This window comes from Bos indicus, chromosome 19, assembly GCF_029378745.1.
Source record: "Bos indicus isolate NIAB-ARS_2022 breed Sahiwal x Tharparkar chromosome 19, NIAB-ARS_B.indTharparkar_mat_pri_1.0, whole genome shotgun sequence".
NCBI classification, from domain to species: domain Eukaryota; kingdom Metazoa; phylum Chordata; class Mammalia; order Artiodactyla; family Bovidae; genus Bos; species Bos indicus.
Genome location: NC_091778.1, coordinates 23,736,619 through 23,763,254, shown reverse-complemented (window position 1 = coordinate 23,763,254; position 26,636 = coordinate 23,736,619). Strand labels below are relative to the sequence as shown.

General features: G+C 57.8%; 1 protein-coding gene across 1 annotated transcript; it reads right to left on the bottom strand.

Moving 5' to 3' along the window:
* Positions 1-595: 595 nt before the first annotated feature.
* DOC2B (double C2 domain beta) lies at positions 596-26,443 on the bottom strand. Its single transcript, XM_019980383.2, has 9 exons — positions 25,990-26,443; positions 17,626-17,705; positions 14,773-14,847; positions 12,257-12,366; positions 11,988-12,114; positions 8,924-9,081; positions 4,984-5,065; positions 4,218-4,314; positions 596-3,692 (listed from the first exon to the last, which is right to left on the bottom strand). The coding sequence occupies exons 1-9, from the start codon at positions 26,360-26,362 to the stop codon at positions 3,556-3,558; spliced, it is 1,239 nt and encodes a 412-aa protein (XP_019835942.2). The 5' UTR covers positions 26,363-26,443; the 3' UTR covers positions 596-3,555.
* Positions 26,444-26,636: the final 193 nt, after the last annotated feature.

The following is a 26,636-nucleotide window of genomic DNA, read 5'->3' as shown; positions in this document are numbered from 1 at the left end:
GAGCTCACACCTGACAGCAGTTGGGCTAATGCTTTAGGGCTGGCAGAAGTCTTGGGAGGCATGAGTTGACTCCTGGTTCTGTCACGTAGCAGCTGTGATTGCGCACAAAAATTTTCCCCGTCTGTAAGAGTCCCTTGGACTGCAAGGAGATCCAACCAGTCCATTCTGAAGGAGATCAGCCCTGGGATTTCTTTGAAAGGAATGATGCTAAAGCTGAAACTCCAGTACTTTGGCCACCTCATGCAAAGAGTTGACTCATTGGAAAAGGCTCTGATGCTGGGAGGGATTGGGGGCAGGAGGAGAAGGGGACGACAGAGGATGAGATGGCTGGATGGCATCACCGACTCAATGGACGTGAGTCTCAGTGAACTCCGGGAGTTGGTGATGGACAGGGAGGCCTGGCATGCTGCGATTCACGGGGCTACAAAGAGTCAGACATGACTGAGCAACTGAACTGAATGGTGGGCATGTATCTCCAGTGGGCTCTTGGTGCAGAGTAAATGAGACAATGTGCAGAATAAGTCCCTGTTGCCAGAATCTCGTTCTTTCCTGCCCACCTATTCAGATCCATTAAGATGAGTCTCCCAAGCTCATATGATCGCAATGAATGTTTCCATTTACTTTGGACTATATGTCATTATAAATATTAACAAATAAGACTTAAAAAGGACACCTTCGGGTAAGTCGGACGAAAGTACAAAATTTGTGTGTGGGGGCTGCAGTTTCAGGACCGTTTCTGCAGTCGCCACATGATAGCAAAACGGTGGTAAGCAGTGCACGAGTCTGCGTCGAAGACAGCCAGAGTCCATGCATTGGGAGGTTCTGTCGGTTGGAAAAGGAACAAAGGGAGGACATGCACGGGCCGGGAGATGCAGTTCCTCGCTCTCGCCACTAGAGGTCAGGAGGTTACCGCCTCAGTTGGAAGACGGGCCCGTCGGGGATTGGCTAGTAGTGGTGGGCGGGGCGGAGACTAGGTAGGAGGGTGGGGGTGGAGATGGATGCCCCGTCCAGTAACCGCCTAGTTATTGACAGCTGACTTCGGAATGACTTTTTTTTGGCGTCAAATTCCCTGTTTTTGTGGGGCTGATAGAGCAGAGGAAAGCCAGTTTGGGGTCAAAGGCAGAGCTGATACCGCAGCTTCTCAAAGCACTTTGTCTCTAGCAGAGATACAAGCTGTAAGGGGTCCAGAACAGATCCAGGGTCCTAGGGAAGGTTCTGTCTCCCTGGAAGGCCTCCTGCCCAAGAGCCCAATCCTCGGCCTGGGCCAGCTGTCCGGAAGCCCCACCTCCAGCCTGACTGTCCCTGTGGTCCTCAGGGACCATTTTTCAGGACCAAGTCTGCACTTGCACAGCCCACGGCGTTGGAAGGCCTTGAACTAGGCGCCCGGTGTCCTGGGCTCTTATCCCAAGTGCGTCCTGAACAGGCCCCTTCTTCTTGCGGGTCCTTGGTTTCCCTGTGTGTCTAACAAGGAAGTTGTACTGGGTGAGGCTCTAGTATGCATCTAACTTGGCCATTCAGCATCTCCATGTGTTTACAGGGAGTCTGTGAAGCTCCTCTCTGAATGAGAGAGCCCCCCCAAAGGCAATACTAAGAAGACAGCCAGAGTTAACCCAGATGCAAGGCTCCTCAAAATCAGACTCTGCCTCTGAATCTGCTTCCTCATCTGTCAAATGGAGATGGCAGTTAAACCCATCTCCCAGGCCTGTGACGATTCATCAAGACACGGCCTGTAGAAGCCCTCACCATGCACCAAGCCTTCTCAGAGAGGCAAAAGCAAGACTCTGTGACCAGCCAAGGTTGCCAGGTACTGTGTGGGGTCTGGAGTCCTGTTTTCCCTGGAAAATGAAAACAGGCTGATGGGCACTTGGTGGGATTCATATCATCACCTGCCCCCAGGCCTCAGATGGTGATGTGCTTTGTGTCTGCAGCAGAGGGTCCAGCCCAGCGCCCCGTGAGCCCTGTACTAGCGTTGCTGTGGGTGTGGTGTCAGAGCTCTGGGCTGGGGGTGGGGCAGGGAACCTGGAAGGCCTCAGGCAGATCACTTTCCCTCTCTGAGCTGTGTTTTCCTTCAGTGCAGGGATGGGCTGAACACAGAAATTCCTGGTTTCTGCATTTGTTTATCCAGGGTTCCTGAAGGCCCCTTAGTCAGCAGGAAGAGGTGGGGGCTTCAGGCCTGGGCCCCAGAGTCTTGATGCCCTCAATCCCTTCCTGGAGACCCTGACCCAGGGTGCAGAGTGGCTCTCAGCTCCTGGAGGACAAAGCCAGCCGTTCCCAGAAACAAGGCCCTGGATGCTGCTGAGTACTGAGAGGGATCTCAGTAGGGAATGGATGCAGACGCAGCTGCGGGGGGCTCTCCGCTTTCCAACCCTGAACCCAGAAGGAAGAGCCTGGGATGGGGAGGGTGGAGGAAGGCAGAGAGCGGAGGGTGAGGACAAGGAGGCCTTTTGGTTTTTTTCATGCGAAGAAGTGACACACTCTTCCTGACCACAGCTGACCTGATCTTAAGCTGGGAACAACGAGAAGCAGGATCCATCCTCCAGCTTCCTCAGGAGAAAGATCAAAGGTGGGAGAGCTGGGTCTGAGAACTGAACTTGACCCTGCATCAACATCAGTTTAAGCCACTCCTCCCATGGCTACAAGCCCAGTTGGCCTGGCAGCTAGGGGTGGGATGGGGGAGGGCTGGGTGCCCCTGCCCCACTCCTAACAAAGCCTGCCTCTCCCCCCACCCTCCCGAGAGAGACCCTGGGTCCAGGCAGTTTCTCCCTGGCCCAAATCATCTTTCCTCTCCAGGCCTTGGACACCGTTTCCAGTGCCCTTCCTCCTCTGTCTGCCTAGAGTCTCCACTCACTCTTCAAGGTCTTGCTGAAACATCACTTCCTCCAGGAAGCCCTCCCAGAGGAGTCCACAGAATGTGTAGGTGGGTCAGGCTGGCCTTGGCATTCCTTATACCCCTGTCGTAAGAGTTTGTTTGAGCTCCATAACTAGACGGGGACCTCCCTGAGGGCAGGCTCTGGGTCTCACTCTTCCCCAGGGGCCTGCAGAATCACTGAGTGAAGCCCTTGGCCTTCGCCCGTGTTCATGGGGAGCTCCAGGATCTTCACCAGACTCCTGGCTCTCGGGTGAATTTTTTCTACCCTCCCAGTTGCGCCAAAGTCAGAACCTCCTTTAGGGAATGGACTTTCTTCAGAGTCCTGTCCTACCCAAAAATCTCCTTCCCCACTGCCCCTCTCAGCCTGGGGTCCCCTCCAACTCACTGCTGACCTCTGTAGGGTCCTTGTCCTCTGGATGGCCCCATCCGCTTCCTCCGGGTGAGGACTGCGGTCCTCTTTTTCCACCCAGCCCTCTTGGGCCTCAGGGGGTGGAAAGCAGGCCCAGCTCACTGCCCCCACCATCCCTCAGAGGGGCTGCTGCGGCTCTGTGTCCAAGCAGGTGTCCTGGATCTCCCCCAACGTGGGGGCTGAGGCCCTGAGCAGCAGCGAGGAAGCCCAGGGCCAGGCCTGCGCTGGGCCAGGCAGCGGCGGGCAGGCGGGTGGGTGGGCGGGCGGGCGGGGCAGGTCAGTCGCTGAGCACGGCCCCCGGGAGCTCGTTGGTGAGTGTGTGCCAGCGCTCTATCCTCTTGTCCTTGTTCTTCAGGCAGTCAAACCAGTGCTTCAGGCGCTCTCCCTTGGCGTTGATGCCCAGAACCACGCCGCCTGCAGAGGGGAGCCCGGGCAGCCGGGATACTTGACCTATGACTCTCAGGGCCCCTCGGGAACAGTGCGCCCAACACCCTCCCAGACTCTGTGCTGCAAGGCTGGACTATCTACTCCACCCACCTGATGAGAGGGTGGACAGCGCTCTGACCACCACACGCTTAGACCCTCTTACTGCCCCCAACCCCCCCAATCAGGGCCAAGGATCCTATCCTGCCTTGCCTTTCCCCAGGACCGCAGCAGCACTGGGGGGCAGCTCCGCCGTGCACAGCCAGCCAGCTCACCAGGAAGCTGGGGCCACAGGGACTCAGAGTCCAGCCCAAAAGGGCTGACCATCATCTACCCTTTCCCCTGCTCTACCACACACTGCTACTGTGACCCCTGCCAGGCCTCTTTCCCTCTCTGGGCCTGTTTCTTTCTCTGTCACACAGGGTCAGGCTGCAACGTGGCTGTGGCCTGATTCAGGACTCTGTCTGCCCTAGGACCGGCATGTTGCTGAACAGCATTCCCATCATGGCCTCTCACCAATGAAATCGTTGGATTTTCCAATGTCGTAATCCCAGACGGTGATCTCCAGGGTCTTCTTGGCCAGGTCCCCATGCTTAATCTCATAACAGAATTCCTGGTGGCCAGAAGGGGAGTGTTAGGGCCAATGCCACAGGGCCTGGAAGTCGGCTGGTGGCCAGTGTGCAGTAGTTGCTGTGATGGATTCTCGCCCGTCTCACCCACTTCTGAGAGCCTGGCTGAGATCCTCAGGGGCCCCCTTCCCTCCGACCGCCTGCCCCTTGGTCACTGAAGCTGCCTTTTTCAAGATCCCTGAGAGGCTCCTTATCGCTAGGCGGCCTGGGCCGACTCTGCTGACCACTCCCTTCTTTGTGAAACCCTCTCTCCTGTCAGCTTCCAGGACCCTTCCACATCCGACGACCCCCTGGCAGCACCTCCTCGGCCTGAGGACCTGAGTCACTCAGGCTCCTCTCCCTCATCTCGCTCCTCTGAGCCCCTCTCCAGCTGCACCCACCTTCCTGGGGTCCTGAGTCCCCACATCCCCCATGGCTACAGAACTATCAATTCCATCCTCTGAAGAGGTTTGCAGGCCTCCCCTTGCTTCCGTCTGAACCTCAACCTGGTTCAGCCTGGCCTCACTTCTGCTCCCACGACTCCCCCACCTCACGGCTGGGGGCTCTCCTGTGGGCCCCTTCCCACGCTCCAGCTCCCACAGTGGCCCCTGGAAAACTCAGTCCCCCCAGGGGAGAGTGAGTGGCCTTCCTACGGCTCCCCCAGCCCCTCGTACCTCATTGAACTCTGGGTTCAGGGTTTTCTTCTTCACCGCCGTCTTGTGTTTGGATTTCTTGTCCACATCTGGCTTCAGGTATCTGGAATTACAACCAACCGATAGGCAGAGGGTGAGACAAGGCCGTGAGAACACACGGAGCCCCCAGGGCTTGGAAGCGCTTTCTCCCGGGAGAGAGACTTCTGTTCATTCGTGATGACCAGGTGACATGGCACAGGTGAGGGGTCAGTGTAGTGAGAGAAGCAGGTGGGTCATTCATCACCTGGACCTCTGTTCCCCGAGGAAAGGGGGTTTTCCTAATTTCTGGAAGTTTGAATTTTCACAAAGCTCACATTTCCCTCCAGAAAAACATTTTTAGCAGAGTTGGTCCCTTGCTAGAGCTTTCCTGTTTTTAATAGCAGATTATGGAGATGGAATGTGCATGCTATAAAATGCGTCTTTCTTAAGTGGATAACACAGTGGTTTTTAACCTAGTCCCTGGGGTGTGTCGCTGCTGCCTCACCGAAACTTTGGGAAGGAAAAAGGTCTTTTGGGCATGGGCAACAATGCTTCCTGCAGAGAAAAGAAATCCCTGCTTGCAGAGCAGCAGTCTTCATCTGGGGCACAGAGAGGCGGAGGGACTTACCCAAGGTCACACAGCTGCCCAGCACAGGGCTGGCGCTCAGAAGCCAGGCTCTCTCATTTGCAAAGCTTCCCACCCTGTCCCCGCACCGACACTAGACTCTCTCTCACCCACCACCAGCTTCCTGGTGCCCAGCACCGGGTGGGATCAGCGAACATGGAAAGTGGTATCTCACTGTGGCTTTTCTGTACACTTTAAAAAAAAGTTGTGATAGGTATTATGAAAGTCATACTGGTTCATTACAGAGACACTGGAAAATACATACTGACAAAAGCTGGGGGTGGGGAGAGAAATGAAGACATAGGTCTGCACAAAAACCCATTCTTTAGCAGCTTTATATAGCCATCAAAAATTGGAAGCGACCCCACCCTGGTGCACTTCAAGAGGAAGTGATCTGACAGAGGAGTATTCAGCAGTACAGACCTACAGACCGCACTCCGGGTGCACGTGCCACATGGCGGGCTCTCCAGAGCACTAGGTCATGTGGAAGAAGTGGGAGTTGCTGTTGGAAGAAAGTCTGGAAAAGGCAAAACTATTGTGACAGAAAACAAATTAGCAGTTGCCTGGGGCACCTTTCCAGGGCCATGGTATCTGTGTCTTAATGGAGGTGGTGGTAACCAGACTGTATACATCAGTCCCACAGCAAAAGGGAGAAACCTCCTGGGTGTAAGTTATGCCTCAATAAAGATGAAGTTTTAAACAGGTGGGGGTTCCCATAAACCCCCACCCAGAAATGGTGAATTTCTTCAGCTCCTTACAAGCTTCCATGTGTTTCCTGATTCACCTTTCTTTGCTTGTTTGGTTTGGGGGCGAGGAGGAAGGATGGGGGTCCTGGGCTGTGGGAGCATCTCCCAGCCCTGCCTTTGGAAGCCCCTGAAGGGAAGCTGTCCTGGGCTCCTCACGCCCTCAGCACTGCACAGCCGGTGCCCAGCTAGAGACCCTCACTCAACCCCAGCCAGGGGTCATCCCCCGTCCTGCCCCCAGGCCTTTGTCTATGCTGTCTCCTGGAGGGAGGGCGGCCTGTGTGGGTGAGGAGCACAGCCTGGGTGCTCTGGGGCCCATCGGTGGCTGCCCCCCCCTCCCTATCAGGACCCCCTCCTGCCCTGGCTGCTGGGCTCCTGGAGTCCCCCTATCATTGCTGCCTATCGTCTCTTCTGCACAGTGACTGCTGCTTGCCTGAGGCCTCTAGAAGACACCAGAGGGCTAGAGAAGGAAGGGGTTGCCCAGGGCAGCAGGGCAAGTTGCTCCATGTTTCCTCAGCACCCCTGGGTGGGGGATGGAGAAGGTTACAGAAGGACCGCGTAGAAAGTTCCATGAGACCTAGCCCAGCCCTGGCACCCAGCAGTTACTCTGGACATGTGATGACTGTTAACCATCATCAGCCCCAGAAGACTGGACTTGGGGTCAGCTTCTAGCCTGGGGAGACTGAGACAGCTATCACCTGGGATGAAGTTCATAAAAAATAAGGATGTTGACAAAAGGCCTTGTTCCATCTAGCTCTGCCCTTCAACATCCTCCACCTGGCTCTTCCCTGTGGCCCCAGGTGCTCTGCTCAGAATCTCACACCTGTGCCTGCATCTCCCCTACTCTTAGCAAGGAGGAGACCCATGGTCCGTGAAGGGGCCTTTCAGAGATGGGAGCCCTGAGCAGCTGCCCCCTGCATGTCACCTGGGGAACTTGAATCAGATGGAGGTATTTCTAGGCCACTGGGAGCCTCCCTCCGATCCATGGGGCCACCCACAGAGCTGCCCTCTGAAAGGCCACCCTGACCCAGCCCATGGCTGGAGAGTGGTGCATGGCTGCAGTGGCCCAGTGACTCTCACGCCTGTGGCCGGGGGGTGAAGGTGCCCAGGTGCGGTGGACAGGCCCTGCCAGAGCTGCCCTTCCACTGTAGCTGGTGAGACCCTGCTTTCCGGATAACCCAGCCTGAGACCCTGGAATTCCTATCAACTTGGCAGGTGGGCACTGAGCCGATTTAAAAACTCGACACCACCCTGGCTTCAGATCCTATTTTCTTCCCTAGGGAAACTAGCATCACAGATACAAGTGGACGCACGTCCTCCCTTCCCAGAGACCATCCCTACAGGGTCACGCTGCATGCTCCCCTCTATAGTCTGCTCTGGGCTTGGCACGCTTGGCATAGCTGTCCACATTAATCCACCCAGTCCTCGTTTATTCACTTCAACTGCATAGTACTCCTCTGTATGCAGACGCCACGCTTCATTCATCTCTCCCTCTGCTGATGAGCACTGGGCTGTCTCCAGCTTATGGCTATCTCAAGCAATGCAGCAAAACCAGCTTTCCACCGGGGCCTGGCTTTCTGGAGCCCATGGACCTGGCAGGGAAATGATGTGGCCACAGAGTGTACACATCTTCCCAGCTTACCCAGAGTCGCTTACTTTCTCTCCACTGGTTTTAAGAGTCTGTCTTCTGAGCTAGGACAGCATGTCCTCTCCCAGTGGTCTGTGACCCACTGGAAGTCAGTTTTGCTAGTGCTCGAGCTTGGGGCCCAACTCTTTTTTTTTAAACGGGAAACCAGTCAGTCTTTGTGATGGCCTCTGTCACCTGAGCCTCCTCGCTGTGCCCTGAGGACAGGACCGTCCCTGCTTCTTAACTATATCGTAACTCCTCTGTCCCTCTCCCTGAACAGAAACAGCTCCTTTCGGCTGGGCCAAATTCCTCCCCAAGTTCTAACCTTCAAGACATCCTCAAACAACGGTGAACTCAGACTAAGATCCATCTTTTGCTAGTGGAAAGCCCCAAAGCTCAGATGGTGCCCACCAACCACCTGCTTCACCTGTCTCCGAACGGCCACCAGCTCCTTTCTGGGCTCTGATCACAGCCTGTCCTGACCCAGGTTCACGGCTCTGGGGCCCCCGCGTTAGCATCCCCCCAGCACCACCAAGAGCCCCACCTGGCAGGCTGGATGGACCCTTAGCTGTGCCTGTGCCCACGTGTGCTCAGCCCTAAGTCCTGACGGAGCCCCTTCACTGCATCTCCCAGCCTCCTGTCCCTTCCTCCAATCTGCTCACAGCCCCTCCTGGGCCCCACAGTCACAGAGAGACCTGAACAAGCCATCGGGAGAGAACTGCTCTTTCTGCGTGGACTGGGCAGCCACTCAGCTTCTGTGGGCAACAGTTGCCTCATCTGAGAAACGGGTTTGGCCAGATTCAACCCATGGAGCACAGAAGACCCTGGTGGGCACAGCGCCCCCTGTGCTTCACACAGCCACTTGCTGCGCAATCTACTCATCGCAGCTGCTGCTCCTCCCGGGACCTAGAAGTGAGACGGTGGGTGAGGAGCGGGCCGCACACTCACGTTTTCACGTAGGGGTCTGAGTAGCCGTTGGCGTCCATGGCGGCCAGGTGGGCACAGCGCACGATGCCGACCAGCAGGCCCTGCTTCTGCGAGCTGTACTTGAGGGAGACGAGGATGCGGCCCCGCTCCTCCAGGGACTTGTCTTCCGTCTTGTCCACCTGTGGAGCGGGAGAGCCGTCACTCAGCTGTCCTTGCCCGCCCCTCCCGCAGCCGTGGGCCCAGGCCACGTGGAGCCCAGTGGGTGCTGGTGTGGGCGCGGGACGTGGTTCACTGGGACCCTGGCCCCTGGATCGTGCTTCCTGGAGCCTCAGGGTGTAGGAGGGCCCCATGGGGAGAATCTGGGAAAACAGTCCCACCCCAGGGGCAGCTAGGAGGTGGGTGGGGCAGGGCCCAGCACCTCCCCCTGGAGTCAGACCTCAAGTCTACATCTCACCGTGTGTCCTCGCTGCACCCCAGTCAGCACCCTGAGACCACTCCTCACCCTCCTGAGACCTCCCACTTCCAGCTGATGCTCATCCAGAACCCCTGTCCTCTACCTTCTGTCCACCCAGCCTGAGCCCTATGACCTCAGAGGGCCCCTTCTAGACGTCTCTGCCAGGCTCATCTCACACTCAGTCTCTGGTCTTGACTATCCTCTGCCTGGCACTAAAGCAGCACCTCACATGGCCCCTCGTGGGCCGGGGCCATGCTTGCACCTCTGGAGATGGGAATCCTGTGGGGTGAAGGAAGGACCACTTTCCCCCTTCCCACACCCAGGGCCAGTTGATCACTGCCTTCTCCCTGAGTGCAAACGCAGCCTTGGCCACTTCTCCACACAGTGCTCAGCCGGTCGGTACCCACGGGTCCGAGGGGGCAGGTGAGATTCAACCACCTGTCACTCAGGCCTTGGGCTTCGAGTGTGACAGCCTCACTAAACCATGACTCGTGTGCCAGTTGTGTGATGTGTGAAAATTAAACAGTATAATGAGCCGGGATATTTTCAGCTGTTTTTTTTTTTTACAGTGGGATATACTTTGGATGGTTTCACATAAAGACCATTGAACTGGGACATTGCTCAGTATTTATGAACAATGAATAAGGTTTACAAGGCTCTCTAAAATCTATGAGGTACCATCAAAATGAATCTTTACTGCCGAGTAATTATCCCAAATTGCACCCTTGTCAACTGTGGGTCTCTGAACTGGACCAACGAGATCCTGGCAAATTCAAGCGAGGCTCAGCAAGGCCTTGATCACGCCCCAGGCACAAGCATGTACACTCTCAAACACATCCCCTGTGCATGAAACAGGTGCTCATGCATGCATTCCACACTCTTGCACACACTGCTCACACACAATTCACATTCAGCACCACACAGGTGATTGTTTATATCAGGGATCAAAACTCAGGAACACAACTCCAGCAGGAGCTGATGTTGCCTTTTATAAGTGACATAGATCATTTGGAGAAACTGGGTCAGCTGCGGTTAGTGACTAATAATAACGCTTAAAAGGTTATCTCCATCGCACACATGCCTAGGAGTGGGAGAGAATGTGACCACAGAGTACAATTTGTTCAAGTTATGCAAAAATACAGAGCTGGGACCCTGGACGGGAGCTCTGACCTCAGGTTAATTGTTCCTGGCCTTGACCAGGCAAGGCTGTGCTGAGCAGGGCCCTAGGTGGGTACAGCACTCAGGGGATGACCCTTGGGCTCTGTCCTCTAGAGCTTTCCTGTTGCCCAGGCTTCTGGTGGGGAATTGTCCTGGGCAGAGGGAACTGTGTCCTCTGTGGGACTTCACCACACAGTCCCTCAAGGCCCAGGTTTCTTAGGGGCCCAGACCTGGGACCTCCTGGCCAATCCCTCCCAGTCCTCTTGAACTGGGTGAAGGCAGGCAGGGGGAGGGGAGAGGGAAGGGGAGTGGGGAGGGGAACATTGCTCAGAGACTGGGAGGGCTCAGCTGCTGCAGACGGCTGGGGGCAAAATGGGTTCTGACATGTTCAAACAATTGCAATTTCTAGGAATTATTTTCTGTCTCCTCTGGGTATCTCACAGGCACCTCATGCCTAACACATTCCAGTTGAGGTCCGAGCATCCCCAGCTGCTCCTCCCATGGTCCCCTGCATCCCAGTGAATGACCCTTCATCCTCCCAGGCCCCACACCTAAGGATGCTGATCTTCAGCCCTTCTCCCGGCTCCTCTGCTGCCCTGCCCAGGTCCTATTCCCATTCCTCCCTCTGCACTTTGAGTTTCCCCACCCTGGCCCTCCACTCCCTCCCATCCTGAGGAGCCTGTTAAAATATCCTCAGATAGCTTGGCCCCCGCCTAGCATGCTCCTGTGGTCCATCTCATTCAGAGATAAAGCTGGAGTCCTCTCAGTCTCCCCAACCCCAACTCCTGCTCTCAGCTCCCAGGACCCCTTGCCCCCTGCTCCCTCTGCCCCACTCAGTTGGCCTCTTGCCTGTGCCTCCTACAGGCCGAGCACTTTTCCATGAAGGCTTTGCACCTGCGGCTCCCTCTGCCTGGGATATTCCCTGCTTGCCAGGTGAGCCTTCCCAGAGCACCCATCCAACCCATCGGCCCCTCTCATGCTTTCCTTCTCGGCCCTGATCCCTGCCGAATGTTCAATCCGTTTGGGTGGTTTATCTCATTTTTGGTCTGGCTCCTGTCCAAGCTTCATGAGGGCAGGGAGATTTATCTGTCTCCCCAGCACTTGCAGCCATGCCAGGCACAGAGTAGGTGCTCAATGAATGCTCTTGGGGGCTTGCCTGGTGCCCAGTGGTTAAGAATCCACCTGCCAATGCAGGGCACACAGGTTCCATCCCTGGTCCGGGAAGATTCCACATGCTGCGTGGCCTCTAAGCCCATGCGTCAAAACTATTGAGCTCTGCATCAAGAGAAGCCACTGCAATGAGAAGCCTGTGCTGCTGCCACAAAGAGTAGCCGCCTATCACTACAACTAGAGAAAGCCCTCACAGCAATGAAGGCCCAGCACAGCAAAAAATAAATAGATTAAAAAAAAAAATGCTCCTGGCCTTGCGCTCATGGCAGCGTGGGCCCTGGATGGCTCCAGAGCCTGACTCACCGGCAGCTGCTTCTCCAGGCAGATGCTGAATGTCTTGGTGTGGTTGGGCTTCAGCTTCTTCAGGGGCACCCTGGTCTCCCCGATGAACTCGTTGTGGCGGAATTTGTCCTCATCACACACGGAGATCCTGGAGGGCAAGGGGCCTCTCAGTTTGCTTCCAAAGTCAGGGAGGGTTTGCAAGTGGTGGGCAGGGGTGTGAGGGCAGGTCCAGTCCCATGGACAAGGCTGGGTTGGGTGGGGGAGCTGGTGGCCGGGGGGGTGTCACCCACCGCAGGGTCTTTCGGATCATGTCTTCGTCTGTGATCCCGTAGTAAGTGAGGGTCTCGTTCCACGTGGGGTTCAGAGTGTTTCGGAGAGTTTTCGTTCTGAGCTTATTCGCCTGGAGAGAGCAAAAATGAGCCTCTGAGCATCAAGGAGGGCAGTGGGCAGTGTAATGGCCCCATACACATCCCAATCCCCCAGAACCTAGCAAAGTGGGGGCATGAAAGTTGCTCATCGGCTGACTTTACAACAGAAAAGGGACTTCCCTGGCGGTCCAGTGATCAGAACTCTGAGCTTCCACTGCAGGGCACGTGAGTTCAATCCCTGGTCGGGGAACTAAGATCCCACATGCCATGGTGCAGGCCCTCCCCACTCCCCAGCCCCGCCAAAAAAAAAAAAAAATCTGTATACAACAGGCAGATGATCTAGGTGGGCCATGTCATCACTGGGCCCTTAAAAGTGGAAGAGGAAGGCGAGAGAGAGGCAGAGGGAGGTGTGACAAGGACAGAAGGTCAGAGAGGTGCCACCGGCTTTAAAGACAGAGGAAGGGGCCACAAGCCGGGCCAAAGGGGCGCCTCTGGAAGCTGGAGAGGAATGGGAAACAGCTTCTCTCCTGGAGCCTCCAGGATGGAAGGCAGACATGCTGCCAATCCATATTAGCCCAGTGGGACCCACACCCTGCGGAAATGGAAGGTAAGAGCTCCGTGGTGGTGTAACCCACCCATTCGGCAGTAACTGGTTAGCACAGCCCTCGGAAAACACAGCTGGAGGGGCCTGCCTCCCAGGGGAGTGCCCAGGTGTGGTAGGGGAAGGCCTCTTCGGGACGTGTGGGCTGGGCCGCCCGAGGCCTGCTGGAGGTCTGCTGTGGGACTGGCTTCTCTCCCGCAGTCTTCTTGCCTGGCCGGAAGGCACCTCCCCTTCTTCCCTGGCGCTTCCGGACACCTCGGGTCTTGAACTCCTTACCTGTCTTGTCCCCTTCAGGCTCTGCCCTCTGTGCCCAGTTCCCTTTGATGTCTGCCACACCAGCCCAGGCTCTGAGGTCATATGGCCCTGGGTTCAAGTCCCAGCTCCCCGACTTGCATAAGCTCTGTGGAACCCAGTGGGTTCCGTACCCTCTGCCAGGGCTCCAGGGCATAACGACCACCTCTCTCAGCTGGCTTTTCAGGCCCCTGTCTATAAGGAGACTGTGCTATATGAAACGCTGCCCTAACTCAGGGGTCAATCCTATGACAAGCCCCTAGGACTCGGCAGCAGGTACTGCCGACTTGAGGTCCTAGGAGTCTAGGGACGCTCGGTCACTGAGCCCCTTCCTGGGGCCGCGTGGCCCTGACAGGCCTGGGGATCACCCTGCCACCTCCACCCCAGCATGAAGATGCAAGGCTGCAGGAGGAGCCTGCTCCTCCAGGCATTGGAGGAGGGCCATTGTCCTTTTTCCCACAGCCCTGCCTTCCCTTCCAGGGTGACTCCCCTGGACGAGTGGGACCCCCAGACCTATATACTCATCCAGGGGGGTTGGGCCCCCAAAGGAACTCAGACCTCAGCAGCCTGTGGCTCCTCAGCCTGGGTGGCCACCTAGGGGCAGGGCCATCCCATTGTCCAGAGCAGTGGCCGGGAAGGCCCTCTGCCCAGGGTCCCGCCCCAGTTGCTGAGTTTTCCTGTGAGGTCACTCACGGGCCAGGAAGGAAGTTCTCAACTATGGCTTCTGAGAAAGAGGCCGGGATAAGAACACCAGCCACCAGGCTCTGCTGCTCAAGCTCTCGTGTCCTGTGTCCCCTGTCCCTCCATTTCTGCCTTGCTCTCTGTTTGGAATCACAGCTGCTGGACTCCCGTTGAGCGCCCCCGGCATGGAGTCTGCCCACCTCACGCCTTGCGATGTCTGTGAGTTCCCAAGGCCAAGGAAGGACCCACTTCTGGAAAGACCTTTCTTCCCATGAAATTACAAAGGAAACTGCACTCAACTGTAAGCTGTATGAAAGAAGTCTAATCAAGTTCTGATCTTCCTGTGCCGAGGTCCAGCTGATGCTTTTGTTAATAGCTAATTTAAGAAAAAAAATTTCTTTTCTTCTCTCATAGATGCACCTATTGGCCTGGTCTGCTTGTCAGATCATCTGGTGCAGGAACAAGTGTTCTGTAGTCAAATAATCTGGGCAGATGCTGACCATTCCAGCCCCCTTGAGGAGCATCACAGAGCCGCCCACCAGGGCATTAAAGGCTCTGATAAGTCCGGCAGTAAAGAAACTGGTTTAATAATGTTTCCTGAAGTTACTTGGTCACAGAACCCCTTGTTTGCACATAGTATTAATGTCCAGTTGAGGATGTTTCTTATAAAATGCTGGCCTGGAAATTCCCTGGCAGAGTTTCCCCAACTCAGCAGGCAGGTGGTGCTGACTAGAGGTCCCCTGGGAGGCCTAGAGGGTGTGGGGCTGAGTGGGTGTGGGAGCTGGGGGCTCCCTGGGTGCCCCAAGTCCAGCCTGGGCTCCAAGCGAGCACAGCTGGTCAGCGGGCCCAGAGCAGGTCCTCTTACCTTACTGGCTCCTGGCAGCAGGTGCAGCTTGACGTATGGGTCTGCCAGCCCGTTGTGGTCCATCGGCTTCAGGCCCTGGGCAGAGGAGAACAGCAAAGGGTGTAAGTGGGGGCTTGGGGACACAGAGCAGCCAGGGCCTCCAGGCACCTGGGGCAGCAGGTCCCAGCAGGTCCCTGGACCTCCCGGCTGGGTCCACTCATGACCCTCTTCACAGAAGCACCCCTGCCCCGTACCCCCAGGATGGGGGAGCAAGGATGGCTCAGCACCGGTGCAATTCCTGCCCTCCACTCCCCCCAAATGTCTGATTCTGTGTAGATGACCCGGGGCATCTTTGTCAGATCGCCTCTTTCTCGTTGTCGTCTCCTTGTCATGGAGGCCAGTGACTCACCTTTCTCTAAATGAGGCCCCCGTTATCCTGCTGTGGTCAGATCCTTCCTTCTTCCTGAACCATCTCCCCTTGCTTCCCAAGCCCTGCGACTTTCCTCACTGACCCTAAGTCCTCGTGAGCCCCTGTCCACCCATCCACACGCCTCCCTCTGCAGCCACGGGAGAACGTTATATGTCCTGGAGACCAGGCTCCGTTTCTCTCTGGCTTGGCCACAGGGTTCTGCCTGTGTCCCCGGAGGCCACACAAGCTGGCCGGCTGTGCAGAGTCCCTCTGCAAGAGGGCACCCCTCACTCACTCTCGACCACTATCAAGTGTGCACAGCCAGGGAGCCCACGGAACCACAGAGAGGCGCCCAGCTGACCTCATGCCTGCTCCTTTTTCTGGAAACTCTCTCCTGGGATGGCTCACGGGGATGCAGGGAGGCAGTGGTGACATGTGCGGGGTGGAGGTGACATCCCCATGACCTCATCCAAAGACGAACCACAAGCTCACCAGCCTGATCCTCCACCTCCCAGGGGAGCTGAGGCCCTTCTCCCCACTCCCCACCTTGGTTTAGAGGAGCCCGCGGGTAGGGGCTGAGATCTGATGTCGGGGCTTCCAACTTCTAACCAGCACTGCCTGGTTACCAGGAAGGGGCCCACAGGTTTTAGCACCAGGATGGCCGGGGTTCAGGTCCAGCTCGGGCACCTAGCAGTTGGGTAAGTGATGAGGCCTCTGCCTCCTGAGCCTCAGTTTTATCATCCATAAAAGGGGTTACAATCCCAAGGTGGTTGTGAGAGTCAAGGAGGCAACACTGTAGCAGGGCCTGCTGCGGGGGCATTTGCCCCGCTTCCAGTCTGTGCTAGACCCTCTGAGGATGCCAGAGAAGTGGCTCAGGGTTGGGTGGAGCATCTGAGCTGGGCGCAGAGCTGCCTGGGCTCCAGCTCTGTCCTGCCCCGTAGGGCTGACTCCAGGACGAGGCTTGGCTGGGCGGCTCTGTGTATACCATGGCAGAGGCGACCCTGCCCAATACACACCTCTTAACCTTTCCCACAAAGTTGGAACTTCCCAGTTCTGCTGTGGGTGGGTGTGTCCTCCAGGACAGCATTAGGTACTAAGCACTCACTCATTTAATGCTCACAACAATCACACAGGTGGGGACGATTAACCCTATTTTACAGATGAGCAAACTGAGGCCACTCTACCCACTTACAGAAAGAGTGCCCGAGCTAGGGTCCACTGCTGGGGCATCTGGTGTCCTCTGTGAGACACCCAAGGGGTGCCCCCTGTCAGCCTCAGCCTTCCTATCCCCTGGGGCCCCTCCCCACACCACAGCCCACCCCAGCCCCTCCCACACCTGCACCACCTCCTGCCCAGCAGAGGGTGAACTGGAGATTGGGGGGCTGCCATGGCTCCCCCATTGCCAATGCCGTGAGTGGAGCAACCCTAAGTGGACACACACATATACACACACCACAGTACACCCATGCAGCCCCTCGAGAGCCCAGTAGAGACAGCGGGGCACACAGCACGGGGGGCCAGTGTCTGCACGGGTTAGGGAGGAGGGCTGGCTCTGCCAGAGCAGTCTGGCAGCCAGTGCCCTTTCCCAGCCTCCAGGCCTGGACAACCTCTATCTACACAGCTGGGTGGAGGGCGAAGGGAAGGGTCTGCCCGGGCGTGCATCCTGCCCTCCACCTTGGCACGCCACCGCTGGAGTGGCCCCTGGAGGAGAGGGTGGGGAGGCGATGGCGTGGGTCGACTGGGGACACTACTCACCCCAGCATGGTGGCCCAGGCCCGGAGGGGCACAGCTGGGGCAAAGCAGGTGGCCGGCCCCTCTGGACGGGCAAGAGTCACAGGTAGGGTCGGAGGAGGGGAGAGAAGCTGGCAGGCTGGGGGCTGGTGGTGGGGCTGGGCCCAGGCAGCAATGCCGGAGGCTCCTCGCTTGGAGCCGGGCCCAGGCCCTTCCACCGCTCTACCAGGAGGCTCTACCAGGCGGCACAGCCGCCCTTACCTTGCGGGAGAACATCAGCCTGGGCACCTTCCTCCCAGCGGGGAGCGATGCGGTGGGGACGAAGGGAACAGCGTGGCTAAGACCAGAGTTGACGGGGGCCAGCCCAGGACAGGGGACCATGGGGCTCAGATACCCAGCACCCCCGCCCAGAGAGCAAGCTCAGGCCCATGTGACCAGAGCCTCCCCAGGGAGGTGGGAGGCCCAGGTGCTGGGAACCTTGGGCCGGAGGCGTCCATGTCCAACCCCTCCTCTTCGCCCGCAGGACGGGCCTACCAGCACCCCGCCTGCCCTTCCCTCCCTGACAGCTCCCCAGTTGTGGCCGCCTTAGGCCCCTACAGGCTACCCTTCCACCCTCCTCCTCTCATCTCTCCGGCTTCTCGGTTCTACTCTTTTCCTGCAGGGGAGGCAGCAGCATCTTAGGAGTAACTGGGCTGAGCACTGCCTCCTCGCCCCGCGCCCGCCAGTGGGCCTACCTTGGCCTTGGCGATGGTGCAGTGCAGGGCGTTGTTCTCCTGGTCGTAGAGCAGGCTGAAGTCCAGCGTGCCCAGGGCGGCTGCGGACAAGGAGGGCTCAGGTCACCCCGGGGCCACACAGGGGAGAAGCGTCACCCAGCCCTGTGTAGTCGGACGAGGTGTCAGGGTGTCCATGCCGACTGCCACCGACTGGGCACCTACTACCTGTCCAGCCCCTCCCACCCTGGGAAGGAGCTCAGGGGGGTTAGGCCCATCACTCCCCAGATGCCGTTGAGTGGTGGCCTCTGACCCCTGCATCATGCCTCGTGGCCTGTAGCTGGTGTAGGGTGTGGCCATGTGTGCCGGGCACGCGGCTAAAGGGGTTCCTGTCATCCTGGTGCGACTGCCGGCCTAGGCTCCACACCTCGGCTCCCCTTGGCCTGTTGTCTGTCCTAAGATCGTGCGAGGAGGCAGAGGGGTCAGGCTCTGGGTGCCTGCAGGCCTGGGCCCAGCCGACCAGCTGGTCCACTCACCGCCCCCTCTAGCGGCACTCGGGGCTGCGGCCCCCGGTCTCTCCAGGCCCTTAGGGGCCCTGGGCAGGCTACGAGGAGTGAGCTGGGCCCTCATGGTGCCACCCTGGCCGCTGAAAAAGCAGAGAGGGATTCCCAAGGGCCGGGCAGAGGGTGTGGCAGTGACTGGATGCAGCTGCCGCCCTCAGGCACCATCACACACAGCAGCTGTGGCCTTTCATGCCTCTGTGGCTCCCGGTATAAAGGCGGGGGTGGTGGGTGAGGGCGGACCTCAGGGGCAAGTCTCCCTCGCGAGACACACATTCACAGGATGTCTTTAGAGGCCCAGACCCTGCTTGCTGGTCAACTGGCTTCCCATTCATTCACTCATTACCAAGTGTTCACAACATGCTAGGCTCTAGGAATGAAGAGGGGTTTCCCTGGTGGCTCAGTGGTAAAGAATCTGCCTGCCAATGCAGGAGACGTGGGTTCGATCCCTGGGTTGGAAAGATCCCCTGGAGAAGGAAAGGGAAACCCACTCCAGTATTCTTGCCTGGAAAATTTCATGGACAGAGGATCCTGGTGGGCTACAGTCCACAGGGTCACAGAGTCAGACATGACTGAGTATGCACACACACACATACACACACAGGAAAGAAGATATCAAAACGCAGGTTCCTGCTCCAAGGAAAGCACAGCTTAACAGGAGGAATGGAAGAGAAGGATTTGCCACAGCAAAGTCTGGTGGGGCAGGATTGATGGAGGAGGCCTGAACTTGATGTGAACTGGGGCCATCAGAGAAGGCTTCCTGGAGGAAGTGACCCTTCACTTGAGCCATGCAAGATGAGTAGGAGTTGGCCAGTGCAGAGTGGGGCTGGGAGAAGGGGCATTTCAACCACAGGACCACCCAGAGGGCAGGGTGCTGGGTGGTTGGAGTCATGCTAGGGGGAGGCCAGGGTTGCCCAGTGTGGGTCGAGAGCAAACCACAGCCTGCTGGCCAAGTCCAGCCACTATTTGTCTTGCATCTCTGCTCCTAACACAGGGTCAGGCACCCCGCTCAGCGTCTCTGTTGTTGCCTGGCGGGGGCACCTGTAGAGTGTGTGACCTCTGAGGTCTGACCCTGGGTTCAAACCCTGGCTCTGCACTTCCTTGCTCTGTGACCTTAGCATATCTAGTCTCTCTGTGCCTCAGTTTCCTCATCTGCAAAATGGAAACACAACAGCATCCACCTCACGGCATGCCTGGGGTGCGGAAAGTACTCAGTAGATAATTATAGAAGAAGCAGATCCATTTAGGTGATGTTTCTAGATAAGCGTACTTGCCCCTCTGAGACACCTCCTGGAATGAACTCGTTCTGAACTGGATCGCTCCCCTCCCAGCCCTTGTGAGCAGAATACACAAACGGTCACTTAAGACTTTTCGGAACAACCTGAGTCATTGCTATGACTTCAGCTAACTGTGCCCTGTGTCCAAGTCCCAGCCCGGGCACTGAAGGGTGTGTGAGACGAGTCCTTCACCAGGCGATCCCAGGTGGCCACTCTTTGTGAGGTTTTCTTGACGTTTTTTCTGCCTCCTCTCTTGACATCCGCTTGAAACTCCTGTTATGTTAAAGTACTTGCCCCTGGTTGCATAGGCAGCTCTGCCTCCTGGTCACTGGTTACTTGGGTCTTCTATGAAACCAGGTGAGAATAGTTGTTAAAATTGTGTCTAAACTCAAAGTCAACAGGCCTTAGGTGGAGCCAAGAGTCCTTTTCCCCGAGCGGGGGAAGCATGCTTTAGTCCTAGCCTATTGGGTTTCCCAGGTGTCTCAGCAGTAAACAATTTACCTGAAATCCAGGAGAAGCAAGTTTGACCCCTGCAGATTTTACTGGAGAAAGAAATGGCAATCCACTCCAGTATTCTTGCCTGGAGAATCCCATGGACAGAAGAGCCTGGCGGGTTGCAGTCCACGGGGTCGCAAGGAGTCGGACGTGACTGAGCACGCATCTGGCCTATTGCTGCCTGCTTGCTAGGATGCCTCCGTGCCAGCGGGCAGGTGAGGGTGCTCTAAGTGTGGGATCTATCACCTCGCCTGCAACAACAGCCACAGGCCCAGGCTTCCCCAGGCTTTTGCAGTAACAGCCTTTAAAGCTCTTGGCTTTGCAAGACAGTGAATCAGCCTACTGTTCTGTTCAGGCCTAACTTGCGGCTTGTGCCTCCAGACGTTAGCCTCCGGAGGGCAGGGACCACGCCTCTGACACCAGCAATGAGCAGATGTTCAATTCACAAGGCTGGTCTATCCAAACTAACTCGCTCGCCGGCTGCTCACTCGAGCAGAGATGTGTGATGCTCATGTATTAAAACATACAGTTCCACACAACATTGTAAAGCAATTATCCTCCAATTAAAAGAAAAGAATGGCAACCACAAAATCCACACAGTTCACAATCTCTGCCCAGTTCCTCATCCCAGAGAAGGACAAGGCAGCCGACAGAGCCCCCACTGGGAAATTCAGCTCCAGGCAGGGAGAGGGGTCCCTTCCACTGGATTTACAGACACCTGTGTTTGGGGGGGGGGGTGCTGACACTGCTCAATAAAACCGATAGCTGTTATCACTGCCCGGGAAGGAACAGCAAGCCCAGTGCTGCTCCAGGACGAGATTGGTGGATTTCTTCAGATGCCAGTGCAAGTTTTAGAAGAAATAATAGTTTAGAAATAGAAGCTCAGTCGCCATTTTTAGAGACTTGCTGGTGGTGGAGCTCTCTTAGAGAGCTCTTTATTACCTATTTGGAGAAATGAGGCTCAGAGAGGGGAGGTGATCTGGCCAGGGTGGCACAGCAGAGCTGGACGTAGGATCCAGGCCTCTTCACTTCCATCCCCATCGCTCCTTCCTGCCTTAAAGCCTAGTGGCTTCCAGTATTTTCTGTCTGCTACTTTGTTAAGCTGAACTCTTGAGAGGATGGGGCAGAAAAACAAAAGAGGGATAAACAGAATTGCTCCTGGGGTTGGGGAGGGCTGGTCTGCCACCCGAGAGGGGCCTCTGAGTTGAAAGGCCGCCTGGGCTTGTGGCAGGCGAAGGGGGCCCTGAGGACAGGTGAAGGTGCTTGTCCCTGTGAGCCACAAGGTCCTGCCCTCCAGCCACTCAAATCACACGTCCTGGCTAAAGTTTACATCCTTGGATAAATTATGAGACTTGGTCACTAATGGGCCTCTGAGAGTTGTCACCCGCTTGTTGATAATTATAGAGCTTTAATGGGGCTAATTCAGAGAAAATCAAGCTCAGCTCCTGTCAGTTCCTCTAAGGCAGAACATCCCTCTGCTTGGCTGATGGAGACTGACAGCATCATTTTGACCTTGGTTTGCACCTGGACTTTCCTCACCCATACACCCTTGGGAATAGGAAATTGGCCCTTGATTTCTCTTTTTAAGAAAAATGTCATCCTCTCAAATAGTTAAAAAAAAAAAAAAAAAACAACCACCATGGCAAGAACCACAGAAAATGATCAAGTCTGAGTTGAAAGGATTTCCTAGTTGGGGAAACTGAGGCACTGACCAGACGCTGCAGGGGGAACAAAGAGGAATGAGCCATAGATTTTATGGTCCTGCTTACCAGGTGCTCAAGGTAGAGGGCAAGGACTTTTATAAACCTACTCATGAGCTTCTCTGGTGGTCCAGTAGTTAGGAATCTGCCTGCCAATGCAGGGGACACGGGTTCAATCCCTGGTCCGGGAAGATGCCACATGCTGTAGGGCAACTAGGCCCATGCGTCACAACTGCTGAAGCCTGAGCACCAAGAGATGCCTCCCCAATGAGAAGCCCGTGCACGGGACTAGAGAGTAGCCCCCACTTGCGGCAACTGGAGAAAGCCTGCCTGCAGCAACAAAGACCCAGCACAGCCAAAAATACATAAAAATAAAATTACCCCCACCCAAATATACATAAACCTATTCATTCCCCTACTTTACACAGTCCAAAGGTTCTCCTCTGCCTCCTGGACTCTGCCAACCTCCCTGGTGTGGCATTCAGGCCCTCTGTGATATGACCACTTGGGCTTCATCATCCTCTTTTTCCCTTGCTCCAGCCACTGGACTCTTCCTCCTTCCACTCGGCCAGCCTGCGTTCTCCCTCCTCCCACTGCACCCTCTTTGTGGGAGAGCTCCGTGCAAGCCAGCGCTTCCCATTTGGGTTCCTGACTCGTCACTGCTGGGTTATTTGTGTGTCTCCATTTCCATGAACTTCCTGATGGCAGAGATTGCGTCTCAGGCACTCTGCAACCTCCATGCTCGGCAGAGTGCCGGACACCTAGTTGGTCCCGAGAGGCTGAGTGTGTGGAAATACGGGCCAGGTAGAATATGACAGGGCCCTAAGGAAGGGGAATCACAGCAAGCAGGGACAGGGAAATGATTCCAGCTGAGGGCCTTCTGGGCCAGCCTAACAGTGATTCCTCCTCTCCATCATTGCTTCAAGGCCTCTGTGGCCATTAGTCCTGACTCAGCCCTGGATGAATCATGCAGGGGCCAGTGTAAGCGTGACCATGAGATGCGACTCTGGCCCAAGAGACAGAAGGACAGATTTCCTGGGGAGAGGTCTCCTCGCTTTTAAACTGAAACATGGGAGTAGAAACTCATCAAATTTAGGATCTTACTGTTATATGAGGGAGGTCAGCCTAAGACGAAAAGGTGGGACTTCCCTGGTGGCTCAGCGTCCACCAGCCAACATAGGAGACACGGGTTTGATCCCTGATCGGGGAAGATCCCATATGCCTTGGAGTAACTAAGCCCTTGCACCACAGCTCTAGAGCCCAGGAGCGGCAACTCCTGAAGCCGGTGCACCCTAGAGTCTGTGCTCCACAGCAAAAGAAGCCACCGCAATGAGAAGTCTGTGCACTGCAGCTAGAGAGGAGCCCCTGCTCGCCACAACTAGAGCCCGTGCAGCAGCGAAGACTCAGCACAGCCAGAAAATAAATAAATAAAACTTAAAGAAAAGAAGAAAAGGACGTGGTCGAGTGGAGAAAGACAACCATTGCCGCTGATACTGCTGCTGAGCGGCGGCGTGAATCTGCCCCAGTGTCACACGGCCTCAACAGTCCTCACTGTTTGAGGCACTCTGAATTTTCTGTTACCTAGAAACCCCAAAGCATTCTAGTCATTACGGCTTTGAAGGATGGTCTGAGTTTCCACAGGTGGAGACTGGGTGGGAGAGCATCACAGGCAGGGGAGTAGCATGTGTGGAGGTTGGGGGGGCATAGGACCATTGGAAGGGCAGCAAGCAGCGGAGTCCAGCTTAGCCAGGCCGCTCTGTGGGTCACTGGGAGGCCGCGGGCACAAGGGACACCTCTAACTATAACATTTCTGCATCTTCTCCCTGTTAACGCTCCTCTATTAGATCAGTGGGGAGCCTGTCGATTTTGCGCTTGTGCCTTGCGGTGACTTAATCAAGGATGGGCTTTAAAGAGAAGGGGAAAAAAGGCTGAATAAGTAAACAGCACTTCACTCCCGGTCTTGGACAACAGAGCAACCGTCCTAATTTCTTTTTGTTAGAACAGAGATAATCCAATAATTAGGGCAGCAGATAGCATAACCCTGGCTAAAGCCGTAATGAACCATCTGGCTTGAATCATTTAGGCTTATTGTAGGGATCTGGTTGTCAGAGCTGAGAGGGAGGTGAGGCCTGGGCTACTGAGTAGAGAATGGCTCCACCCTAGAACCTGGCCCCCCAGCCCCAGAACCTAGATGTGCTCTCAAGGTGGGATGTTTGGCCACTGATGGGGTCTAAGCCCAGGACAGTGGCCCCTTGAAGGGAATGAGGGGGCTCAAGCTGGCCCTGGCTTGGTGACACACCCTTCTCCTTGGCTCTCTGCAGCAGAGTGCCCTGGTGGCATGGGTGTGGCCAACCCACGGCTTCAGGCTGGCAAGGCTGTGTCCGACTGCCCCACACTGCTGACCCCAAGTGCGTCTGTCTCCTGCTAGGACAATGAGCTCTGGGTCCGGGGCCCCAGCCCCATTCCCTCTCTGCTGTGAAGACAGTGCTCTGTGAAGGACTTCTGAGTTGATGGACTGAAGATGGGGCAACCGGCTCGTGTCTTGCACTTTCTGGTCCCCTCCTTGCCTGTGGGTTCAGGGACAGCCGAAAGAAACAGCCTGATTTCTCACCTCTTAGCTGTGTGTCTCCGGAGGGCCCGGGTGGCACCAGGAGAGCCTGAAGCTCGAGTGGAAGCCCTGCCCTGCTCGCCTGCTCCCCTGGCGTAGCAGGAAAGATGCTGGAAATGGGAACAAGTGGCCCACCCCTTCTTCTGGAGCCAGGGAAGATTCAGGGCATGCAAAGGGGTGACTTCGGTCTCCACCTGCCCAGAGGCACAGCAAGTGAGGGGGTGCACCTGGCCCAGGGTGCCAGGAACTGGGGGTAGGGAAGATCCAGGGCACAGCCTGGAGGGCAATAAACTCTCCCGACCCAGTTTCCCCAGTCTGGCAGGAAAATGGAGGAAGAGGACTGCTCCTCATCCCCATGCCCCTGGGCTGGCAGGGCCTCCACATGCCAGGCTCTGGCCGGAGGGCTGTGGTCCAGGCCCGGGAGCGTGCAGAGCTGGCAGCTTTCCATCACAGGCCAGGCTCCGACCCACTGGACTCAGGGCTGGCAGGCCTCCCCCTTACTCTCCTCCCGGGCATCCCTGGGTAGGGTGACGACAGGTCTGGCCCCACCGCTTCCCGCTGAGGTGCTGGTAACTGTCAGCTTGCAGAGGCACATTTTATGTTGGGGAAACTCCAGACCCCCAGGCTGAGGCCCATGGGGGCACCCGAGCCAGGCGCAGCCGCCGTCGCTGCGCTGCGTGGGGGATGGGACCCGGCGAGCCTCGGCGAAGTGGGCGAGCGACCCCTGCCCGGAGAAAAGTCCACACCTCCCGCAGGACCGGCGTTGGACTCGGGTTTTCTAGCTCTGAGAGTGACGCGGCAGGGGCTACAGCCAGGCAGGGGCCTGGCGAGCAACGCTGCCTGCGTCCCCGGCCCCATCCCGCGTAAATCCACCCGGCGGCACCGCACGGCGACCTCGGCGTTCTCGGTTTCCCCTCCAGTCCCGGGGCGGGCGGGGCGGCCAGGGCGACCACCCTCGGAGCCCAGAAAGACGCCAGGAGCACCAGCCAGCCGGGCGTCGGCCCCGGGGGCCCCGGAGCTTGCCTATTCCCTGGGGCTCGGGGCTCCTGCCCGCAGCAGGAGGCTGGGGTGGGGGTGGGGGCCCTTACTGGCCGGGGAAGCGGGTGTAACAGGTGGGCGAAGGTCAGCGGCCCGGTCGAGCGCAGCGGCGGGACCAACGAACGTGGGAGGAGGAACCACCAAGGTTTTTCCAAAGGACAAGCGGGCCCCATGGTACCCTGGTCCTCGGCCCGTGCGCCAGTCAAGCCGCCGCGCTCTGCGGCCGCCGGCCCACCAGGGAGGCCGCCCGACTCCGGCCCCGGTGTCTCTCCGCCTTTCGCCCAGCCCGACCCTCGGCTGCGGGGCCGATCCGCCGCGTGCTCCGGGGCAGGGAGCGATCGAGCGGCTGGCAGCAACTGGTGTCTCCCCGGGGCGCAGCTCCGCCCTGCCAGGGAACAAAAGCCGCCGCCCACGCTGGGGCTCCCGGCGGGCGGGCCGAGAGGGGGCGCGGCGCGGGCTCCGGGGAGCCGGCCGCTGGAAATGGGACACCCCCAGGGGGCGCCCCCAAACTTCCCACCTCTCGGACCTGCTCGAGGGAGGGGCTGTGTGTGCTGGGAGCGCGGAGAGCGCACGGCGCGGCCGGGGACTGCCACCAGGTGGGGGGTGTGCCGGAGGGACCGAGACCGCAGGGGAGCCGAGTGCGGGCGAGGGCGGGAGCGCGAGCAGCCGCGCAGGGGAAGGGGCGAGGAGCAGGCGGGTGGGAAACTCACTGCAGTCGTCGGACTCGTAGCCGTCGGCGTCCAGCTCTTCCTCGGGTGGCTTGGCGGGCGGCCGCCCCGGGCTGGGGGCCGGGCCGGGGCCGGGGCTGGAGCCGTAGGCTCCAAAGAGCTGATCGACATCCTCGTCGTCGTCGCGGGCGCCGTCGGAGGGGCTGCGGCGGCCAGCGCTGGCCGCCGCGGGGCGCGCGGGGGCGTCCGGGGGCGCCGCGGCGCGGGGCCCGGCGTCCGGGGGCAGGCCCCGCGGGAAGCGGGGGAAGTAGTCGGAGATCTGTTTGATGGGCCGGATGGGGCCGGGGCACACGTCGATGGCCATATGCTCCTGGATGCTGATGGTCGCCTTCTCCCCGCGCCGCCGGAGGGTCATGCAGGCAGCACGGCTCCGCCCGGGCGCGGCCCGGCCCGACCCGGCGCGGCCCCGGCCCGGGGGCGGCTCAGCAGGCCCGGCGGGGCGTGGCGGGGGCTGCGGGCATCGCCGGCGGCGCCCCCGGACGGCCCTGACGCGGCTGCTGCCTGCTCGGCGGCGGCCGGCGCGAGTGAGTGCCAGGGGCCGGCAGGCAGGGGGCGGGCCCAGCCCGCGTCACCGGCAGCCGCCGATCAGTGCGAGTGTGCGGGCGGCGCGGCGCGGAGCGAGCCGAGTG